The 9,398-nt window shown below is 59.9% G+C and overlaps 1 protein-coding gene across 1 annotated transcript in view; it reads left to right on the forward strand.

Moving 5' to 3' along the window:
• The window catches only part of ADAM33 (ADAM metallopeptidase domain 33), an 18,324-nt gene that overhangs the window by 4,549 nt on the left and 4,377 nt on the right, over positions 1 to 9,398 (forward strand). The window contains exons 3-13 of the mRNA XM_077767042.1: positions 8 to 146; positions 2,326 to 2,405; positions 4,640 to 4,716; positions 6,822 to 6,900; positions 7,109 to 7,185; positions 7,271 to 7,460; positions 7,936 to 8,001; positions 8,082 to 8,153; positions 8,351 to 8,517; positions 8,604 to 8,688; positions 8,779 to 8,921. Coding sequence (XP_077623168.1) covers positions 8 to 146; positions 2,326 to 2,405; positions 4,640 to 4,716; positions 6,822 to 6,900; positions 7,109 to 7,185; positions 7,271 to 7,460; positions 7,936 to 8,001; positions 8,082 to 8,153; positions 8,351 to 8,517; positions 8,604 to 8,688; positions 8,779 to 8,921 — 1,175 coding nt within the window. The remainder of the gene's footprint in view (positions 1 to 7; positions 147 to 2,325; positions 2,406 to 4,639; positions 4,717 to 6,821; positions 6,901 to 7,108; positions 7,186 to 7,270; positions 7,461 to 7,935; positions 8,002 to 8,081; positions 8,154 to 8,350; positions 8,518 to 8,603; positions 8,689 to 8,778; positions 8,922 to 9,398) is intronic.

Raw genomic sequence — 9,398 nt, forward strand, 5'->3', positions numbered from 1 at the left:
GCTGGGCGGAGCCGGGAGCCGCAGCGTGCAGGCCGAGGCGCTCACAGCCATGGGCCGGGGCTCTCTGAGAGCTCGAGGGTCACGGGCGTCGCTGCTGCTGTTACTGTGGCTACCTTTGCAGGTGTCAGGGGCCGAGGCGTTTCAAGGTGAGTGGGATGTGCCCCGCGGGGCAGGCGAAGCCACTGTCAGGGGATGGAGGGCCTGAACTGCCCTCCCCAACCCCACCTCCCAGGGTGGCCGGGAGGACAGGGCTCGGGAGGCTTTGGGCAAAGGCTCTCCGTAGGACCTGCCCAGGGACTGTCCCCTGTACTTGGGCTAACCTTGGGGTCCAGACTGACACACTCTGCTCAGCTGACACAGTGCCAATGGCAAAGCAGTGGTGATGGTGGTTGGAGGGGGGGGGTTCCCCCTCTGAGCAGCTGCCCAAGTCCCTAGACCCTTCTTCTAAGATTCTCTGCTGTGACCGCCCCAGACCCCACTCACCAGTGTGGACTTTGCCTGCAACTCCATCCTTTAAGGGCCAGCCCACTGGTTCCCCAGAGCCCCTGCTGTGCCCTCAGACTAGGGGACTAGCTGTGGCCTCCATGCTCAGGCTTGGCGGCAAGCTCATCCCACATCCCAGGGCCTCGGGGCAGTGTGTGTGTGTGTGTGTGTGTGTGTGTGTGTGTGTGTGTATTTTGTTGATATTGTTGCCTTGTTTGGTGAGATAAAGAAGGGTGTTCCAGACAGGCAGGGACTTGGGAAGTAACCTCAGCAACCCCCCCCTCCCCCGCTGTGCGTAGGAGGATTGGCCCGGTCCTGGACGTGAAGTGCCCCTCCAAGGGCCTGGGAGGACACCAGGGAGGAGGCAGGAAGGGCTGGGCTGGGTGAGCTGGGAGCGCTGGGTTCCAGAGCACTGTGGAGGAGCACCATAGGGATGGGGTCCTCTTCTGTTCTGGGGCCAGGAGGAGGCAGGGTGATAACCCTCGTGCCTTTGAGGATGGCTGCCCCCTGCTCCTCAGCCTGGGATCTGGAGAGGGTGGTATGACCCCTGGGAAGAGTGGAGAGGGGCTTCGTGCTCCCGCCACCACACCGGCTTCCGCAGTCAGCTCCCACCTGAATCCTCTTCAGCTCTTCGCCGCAGCTCTGCCTTTGCCTCCCTCTCTCTCCTCACAGAGACACCCCCCCCACTCTCTGCTGGGGAGGCCTAGGGCCAGCAAGATGTACTTCTCCACACTCACTGAAGTCCTCTCAGGGGTGGGAGATACCCCCTCCCCACCCTGCTAACCCCTCCTCCCAGAAGCACTCAGATCCTTTCCCCCAACCATGGCAGCCCACTCATCCAACCAGGGAGGGCTTCCTGGGGGAAAGGGACTCCTAGAACTGCTGCTCTTCCAGGTCTTTGATGCTGGGGTCTGGGGAAGAAGACGGAGGAGGAGAAAGGAGTTGGGGTGGCCTGGCAAGAGCTGAGCCACTTCCACAGTCAGCCTTCTTGGCGTGGAGTTGGGGCTGCGTGGGTGCTAGGGATCTGTCAGCTCTGGCGGCTGCACTTGCTTCCCCAGGGATTGTGTCAGAGGGCAGGGAGGGCTGCCTACAGGCTCTGGGCTGCCTGGGGCCTGGCTCCCACGGGGCTGGGCGGGTGTAGTGAGGGTTGCTGGAACCCACTGTGGAGTGGGGGGCTGGGAGCATTCCAGGGGAGCATTCCAGAGGCTTCTGAGTAATGCTTGGCTCTGGTATTCCAGAGCCCCCTTAAAGCACACCGGGCCTGGGAGCAATTCAGGCTCTGTCCCCAGGGCCTCCTCATCTCGAAGATCCAAGAAGGGGGCTTCCAAGGACTTCTCTGGAAGTCCTGCTTCCAGCATGAAGCCCCCCAAGGGGAACTCTGGGCAAGGTGGGCCTCCCAAGACATCTGGCTGTTGTTTTTCTCAGATGGCGGAGAAGACACAGGCATCCTCTCTTCCCAGATCTCTCACCCCAAAGGCATCTGCTGCCCAGTCTAAAAATACCCGAGGCTGCCTCCCCTCTTCCTTCCCCTCTGCACTGGGGCCCTTGATCTCTTCCTTGTGATCTCTGACCCCTGAGCCTCCCCCAGGTCAGTGCGGCTCTGGCCTCCCCAGCTGAGCTATCCTTCCCAGCCTCCTCTGTCTGTTCTGTCACCTCTCTGGTGGCTCCTCAGTTCCAAGGATGCCCCAGGAGTGGCCACCCTCCCCCAGGCTACACCTCTGAATATTGAAGGTGGAGTCTCCTGTTGCTCCGGCTGATGTCCTATAAGCTCATCCCTCTGTCGTCCCCGACTCCTCTATGTTCCCCAGGATCCCCTCAGCTTTTCCTCTGTCTTCACCCCAGGAAACAGCCCCGGGGAGCCGGTCACCCTGCACTGGGTCCTGGATGGACGACCCCGGCGCACGGTCACCTTGCAGGAGCCGGTCAGTGCCAGGTCATCCTTCCCTTCGCGGGGGCCCGGGGCCTCCCAGCCCCTTGGCCCCTCTTCAGACTTCAGCACGGCAGTCTGGCTGGGGTCCTCTAGGCCCCTTTCAGGAGGGTTGGCAGGTGGGGGTGGGGAGACACATGCGATCACATGAGCCTACACACATGGAAGTCATTTTCAGGCCTCCTCCCCCACCCCCCCTTCTCCCTCCCTCCCAGAGTTATCCAGGCTGCCCCCACCCCACCAGGCAGAGATAAGGCCAGAATTTGTGGGGCCTGAAATTTTCCAGACACCTCTTTGTGAAAACACCAAAATATCTTCCTTTTGCAAAGTTTAGCAGAACATGTTACCCCGTGGACACATTGCTGTTTTCTCCAGGAACACTGCAGCCTCCCTGGCTCGTGCAGAACCCACTCGTGGCCGGGAGCGCTGGTCACCCTCCTTGTGCAAATCCACCTGATTTTGCTTCTCCAGGATGCTGCGCCCCAGCTTGTTGCCAACACGCATCCATCACACACTTCCAGAATAACCACGCTCCCATCTGTATGTGCCACACACATAGCTTTGTGTAGCTTTGCTGCAAACCAAGAGGCCAGTGCCCTTGGTATCCCCGTTTCACAGAGGGGCAAACTGAAGCCCAGAGAGGTTGGAGAAAGCACGCAAGGTCACACAGCTCTTTGGCCCAGAAGCCTGAGAGCCACTAAAGCCTGGAAGACTTCTAACCATTGGCCAATGTCCCCCAAGTCTAGAGAGCCCTCTTCATCCTGAATTTTCCAGACAAACCACTGTCCAAGGCAGCAAGGAGGAAGGCAGGAGAGCACTGTCATGGAGGCTGGGAGGCCCCCATAGGCCAGCTGCTTTTAACCTAGGGCCCTCTTGGGTCCTCCAGACCCTCAGGGGCCCCCATGCAAGCATGGTGTTGACCCCAGCTTTGAGTTGGTTGTCCTGGACATCACTGGCAGAGGGGAAGGCTGGGCACATGCTGGGCACCTCCCTCCCAGTCCAGCCTGGGCTGTGATGAGGAAGGGCATCTCAGAGGGCCTTGCTTTCCCCTGCCCCCAGGAAGCCTGCCAAGCTGAAGACAGCAGACAGAGATGAGGCAGGGAATCCTGTCCAAGAGGCAGGAAATACCCACATTTCAGGTTAGGGAGGGGATGCCTAGGGAGGAGCAGGGTCACCAAGAGGGCAAGAAGCAAGGAAAAGCAGCAGCAGGACCGAGAGAAGGGAGCCCAGGGTGGGGGTGAGGTAGGAAGAGGCTTTCCATCTGGGGCTGCTGCCTGTGTTCGGCACAAACCTTTCTCCAATAAAGTAAGTGACATTCCAGCCATGTGAGCTCATGCTTGGGGCCTTGGGTGGGGGGGCTTGGCTGGGGTTGTGGGGTTGTCTGCCTCCCACCTGCAGAGAAAGCCCCCCCCTCCCCCGCAAGAATCTGAGCCCCTTGGCCTGGGGCCCAGCCCAGTGCATGGTGCAAAAGGAAGGGCCGGCAAGGGTGAGGGCCAGCATTCCAGACACAGCAGCCCTCCAGGTTGCTCCTGGACTGGTTCCAACTGTGGGCGCCCAGCCAGGCGGAGTGGACGGGGGTGGGGTGTGTGTGTGGCAGATGGGGTATTTCCACAGGGTGGGAGAGGCAAACAGGCCAGGGGGCGGAGAGGCTGCGGGCTGACATCTGGCTGAGATGTTTGTCTCTTGGCCTGAAATGGGGGGTCAGTGTTTACAGGCGACGCAGGTGCGGGGCAGGCCTTTGGGAGGCTAGGGGGATTTTCAGTTTGTCAGAACTGAAGGAGGAGGGAGTAAAGTCTGAATTCTAGAGGGGGTGGGGAGCCGCAAGATACAGAAAGGAGGCGGTGAGGAGGCCTGAGCCCGGCTACCCAGTGCTCCCCCAGCCAATGTCTTCAGGACCCCACTGTCCTCCCCACGTAGAGGAAGCCTTCCAGCTGTGACAAAGGAGGCAGGGCCAGAGGAAGGGTCCAGCAACCTGGGGCAAGGCAGTGTACCTTCCTGGGACCCCTCGTCTCATCTCTCTGGAGGACGAGGCGTGCCCCTCGCAGGCTATGTCAAATGGCTGTCGGAACCAAAACTGTCCAGAGACTGGGAACATATTTGCCTGCATGTCCTCATCCCCACACCCAACCACACCCAGGCCAGTGGGGAGCCTGCTGCCCCCTGTGCTCTCCCTTGCCATCCAGCTCCCATCCCACCTCTTCCCTCAGCCTTGCTCTCCTTCTTGCCCAGGTCCCGAAGCTAGACATGGGGCTGGTGGCCTTGGAGGCTGAAGGGCAGGAGCTCCTGCTCGAGCTGGAGAAGAACCAGTGAGTACCAGGCAGGGGAGGGGCGAGGAGCCAAGAGCAGCTCCCCTCTCTGGAGGGGATCAGTGCTGGGGGCAGGGATGGAGGGGAACCCATAAGGGAGGCTGGATGGGGGGAGGGCCCCAGGGGAAGAGGTACAGGAATTGTCCTGCCGGCCCGTGACCGTGACCATGACCGTGACCGGCTCCCTCCAGGTGAAGTAGACTGCTGAGGCTGGGTCAGCCCTGCTGTGGGACACACACATTCCAGCCCCACGATTCACCCCCAGGTGAATGAGCATCGCCTACCTAGTGGGTGCTCACAGGGTATGCTGAGTCAAAAGAGAATCCAAGATGGATTCCAAAGCTGGGTAGGTGCTCAGGGCTGAGGGGTAGCAGAGACAAAGTTAAGGTGTGGCCTTTGTAGGTCAAGACACCTTCAGGGGGCAGGGATTTGTCTGGCCTGCCTGGAGGGTCTCCATCTGCGGGGAAGGGAGCAGTGGGAAATGAGTTTGGGGAATCCCAGTAAAGCCAGATCACAGAGGCCATTTTTTTTTTTTTTATTTGAGAGGTAGGGAGGGAGAGAAAGCAAGGGTGGGAGGCAGGGGGAGTGGGAGGGAGAGAATCTCAAGCAAGCTCCATGGTCAGCGTGGAGCCCGATGTGGGACTCAATCCCACAACTCAGATCACAACCTGAGTTGAAATCAAGAGTCAGAAAGAAGCTCAACCAACTGAGCCCCCCCCCCAGATACCCCCCCAGAGGCCATTTTAAGGCTGAGTGTCTTTGCAGAGCCAAAGATTCTGAGCTGGTGAATGAGTAGGCAGAGCTGGGCTGGGTGGGGCGGGTGTCCACGATGGGGTCTGGAAACCGTCCGGACGGATTCATCAACAGCTATCATTTATCGAGGGCTTGCTTCATTGAGGACAGTGTTCTAAACAGTCCACACATGTTGGCTTCTCCCCCATGGAGCCAGATGGACCAGGAACATTCTCTAGTTCCACTGAACCATAGTCCCTCTGGGGTTCAACGTCCCCACACATGAGAGGGCGTGACCACAGCACCTACTCTTTGGGTTGAGTTTGTGCATGGAATGGGGGAGCGAAGCTGGGGAAGGTGGAGGAAAAACTTGGAGGTGGAGAGGCAGGCACCAGAGGTCTTTGGGGTGGTCTGGCAGTAAAGAGGTCAGAGCGAGATGGGGATCTAGGATTTTCTTTACAGAAGAGAAATGAACTCATGGTTGATCCACCTTGGTGGGAAGGACCCTGGAGAGATGGAGAAGGAAAGTGGAATCTTTGGGGCGCCTGGGTGGTTCAGTCGGTTAAGCGTCTGACTTCGGCTCCGTTCATGATCTCATGGTTCGTGGGTTCGAGCCCCGCGTCGGGCTCTGTGCTGACAGCTAGCTCAGAGCCTGGAGCCTGCTTCAGATTGTGTCTCCCTCTGTCTCTGACCCTCCCCTGCTCAGGCTGTCTCTCTCTCAGAAATAAATAAAACATTAAAAAAAAGAAAGAAAGTGGAATCATTAATGGAGTGGAGTCTGAAGAAGATGGGGATGGGGACCCCTGCTCAGGTGGGCGGGCAGGAGCGGCTGTGGGCAGGTGGGGACTCTGGGGGCCTGAGAAGGTCGGAAGGACCTTGGAGGTGGGAAAGTAGATGAGAGAGAGGACTGACCAGAGGCCTGACAAGGCTGGGCATGGGGCAGGGCCACCCAGGGAGTTTACTGTTTCCTTGGCTCCAGGTCGCACCTCCTCATCAATGTCCCCTGAATCCTCCCGCCTGTCCCTCCCCAAACCTGTGGACCGAGCTGCCCACCACAGACCCCACAGGGACCACAAACTCTTTCTCCATTCCTGCTCCTCCTGCTGCTTCCCACACACCCACCTCCCACACCTCAGCCCTCACCAGGGCTCCTTCCTGCCCTCTGCCTTTCCTTCTCTAGCCCAAGGGTTTTCTGAGCTGAGCAACACACAGTCGCTTCTGTCCCTTCCCTAAGATACATTTGGGTGCTTCTTCAGTGCTATCCCTGTGCCTCACTCACGGAGCTGCTCAATTAGTATTCAGGGAGGAAGGCTGGAGGGCCTCCTGGAGGAAGCCAGGCTGAATTAGGTGACTCTTACCACACCCCCTCCCAGCAGGCTGCTGGCCCCGGGATACACAGAAACCCACTATTCCCCAGATGGGCAGCCAGTGGTGCTGGTCCCCGACCACACGGTGAGCTACTTCCGTGGGCTCTGAGGACAGGGTGAGGAATGCTGGGGGGTGCACTCCCTGAGGACCTCTCCACCATTCCTTTCCCATTCTCCTCCCCTTTTTAAGGAGAGGCTGGAGCCAGCCCCCCACCCCACCATGCCCTCTCTCTCTCTCACCCCTCCCAGTTCAGCACTGGCTGAGATTTGGGACTGGGTCCCTTGCTCTCCAGGACCACTGCCATTACCAGGGACGTGTGAGGGGCTTCCCTGACTCCTGGGTAGTCTTCAGCACCTGCTCTGGGATGAGGTGAGGAGTTCTGGGGGAGGGGGCTGGGCCTGGGCCTGGACGACGAGTCTCCTCACACCCTCCTCTGCACTCTTCTGAACTCTAGGGGCCTGATCACACTCAGCAGCAATGCCAGTTATTATGTGCATCCATGGTCAGCTGGAGACTCTGAGGGCTTCATCACTCACAAGATGTTCCGGACCAGGCAGCTGCTCAGCTGGAAAGGGGCCTGTGGCCACAGGGATGCCGGGAGCAAAGGGGGCATGGCCAGCCTTTCTCGTGCCACTCAGATCAAGGTCAGGGGCACAGATAGGGGTGGGAGTGGGAACGGAGTATCCATAGCCCTCCAGATCAGAAAAGACAGGAATACTCAGCCTCAGTTCAGGGCCTCCTGTCCTGATACTTTTATTTGGAGGCTGAAGAAACAAGCTCTAGCCATTTTTTTAAAATATTTTTATTTATTTCTAGGAGAGCGAAAGAGAGAGAGACAGCATGAGCAGGGGAGGGTCAGAGAGAGAGGGAGTCACAGACTGAAACAGGTTCCAGGCTCTGAGCTGGCAGTCAGCACAGAGCCCGACGCGGGGCTCGAACCCACGAACCGCGAGATCATGACCTAAGCCAAAGTCGGACGCTTAACCGACTAAGCCACCCAGGCGCCCCTGAGCTCTAGCCATTTTTAAACTTAACTTTGTGCTTCCTGGGAATTGGGGCTGGTGGTCAGGACTCAAGCCCAGCAGCCTGCCACTCAGGGTCACCGTTGCCTCTGCCCAGGAGAGGAGGGAGGTCCGCGCGAGCCCGAGGTTCTTGGAGCTGTACATCGTGGCTGACCACACACTGGTGAGCAGAGGTCCCAGAGGGCTGGGGGGTGGGCTGGGGCCAGCTCAGCCTGCCACCACCCCTTCTGTGTGGCTTTCCAGTTTTTGACCCAGCACCGGAACTTGAACCGTACCAAACAGCGACTCCTGGAGGTGGCCAACTATGTAGACCAGGTTGGCGTTGGCGGGTAGAGAGCCCTAATGGGGTGACTGCGACATGGGCTGGCAAGTCCTAGCAGGCTGTGGCAGGGTTGGGGATGAGAACTGGGAATGGAGCGGAGAAGAGAGCCCCCCCCCGCCCCCCGGAAAGGAGCGCCGGCACTGGCACTGTGGTGCGTCTTGTCCCCAGCTCAGCCGGGTACTGTCCACAGATTCTCAGGACACTGGATATTCAGGTGGCACTGACAGGCCTGGAAGTGTGGACGGACCACGACCAGAGCCGCATCACGCCAGACGCGAATGCCACGCTCTGGGCCTTCCTGAAGTGGCGCCGAGGGTTGTGGGCACGGTGGCCACACGACTCCACGCAGCTGCTCACGTGGGTGCCTCCTACGCCCACGCGGGTCCCCGGCTGGGCAGCGCAGAGTCCTGGTCCCACCCGGTCACGCTGCGTTCCGCCTTCAGGGGCCGCGCCTTCCAGGGTGCCACAGTGGGCCTGGCGCCCATCGAGGGCATGTGTCGCGCTGAGAGCTCGGGAGGCGTGAGCACGGTGAGCTCCGCCAGGAACCGGAGGGCGCAGGGAGGGACGGGGCAGGAGGCACCCCCGCAGCCCGCAGTGACCGTCCCTATGCCCTTCCAGGACCACTCAGAGCTCCCCATCGGCGCAGCAGCCACCATGGCCCACGAGATAGGTCACAGCCTTGGCCTCAGCCACGACCCTGACAGCTGCTGCGTGGAGGCGGCGGCCGAGCAAGGCGGCTGCGTCATGGCCGCGGCCACGGGGTACGGATGCCGCGGTAGGGGAGGCGGGTGGGGGTTCTGGGGGAGGCCCCGTTAGACCAGGGGGCCTTCTCTGCCTTTCTTCAGGAGAAATGGTTATCCCTGGATTTCCCCTTCGGTAAAATGGGGATATTGGTCACAGCACCCACCCACCCCGAGACTTCTCTATGAGGCTTAAAGGGAGGAAACGCAGGAAAAGTGGATTCTCAAAAGCATGAAGCTTTTCAGAACCTGCTAGCAAGGATTCTCCAACCCCGGGAGTAACGGCCGCTTGGTCGCAATTCGACCTTGAGTCCTGGGCTGCCTGGTGCTGGCGTGACACCCTCGCGTCTCGGGCTCGCGGTGTGACTTCGTACGGATTACTTGCGCTCTTCGGCCTCTGCCTGTAGAGGATCCCGGCTGCCTGTTGCTTAGGCGGTTTCTGCTCATCCAGGGGCCGCGTGGCCGAGCACAGGGAGGAGTGGCGGGAGGGGGTCGGAG

The sequence above is a fragment of the Crocuta crocuta genome, unplaced genomic scaffold (genome assembly GCF_008692635.1).
Source record: "Crocuta crocuta isolate KB4526 unplaced genomic scaffold, BGI_CrCroc_1.0 scaffold15, whole genome shotgun sequence".
Lineage (NCBI taxonomy): Eukaryota > Metazoa > Chordata > Mammalia > Carnivora > Hyaenidae > Crocuta > Crocuta crocuta.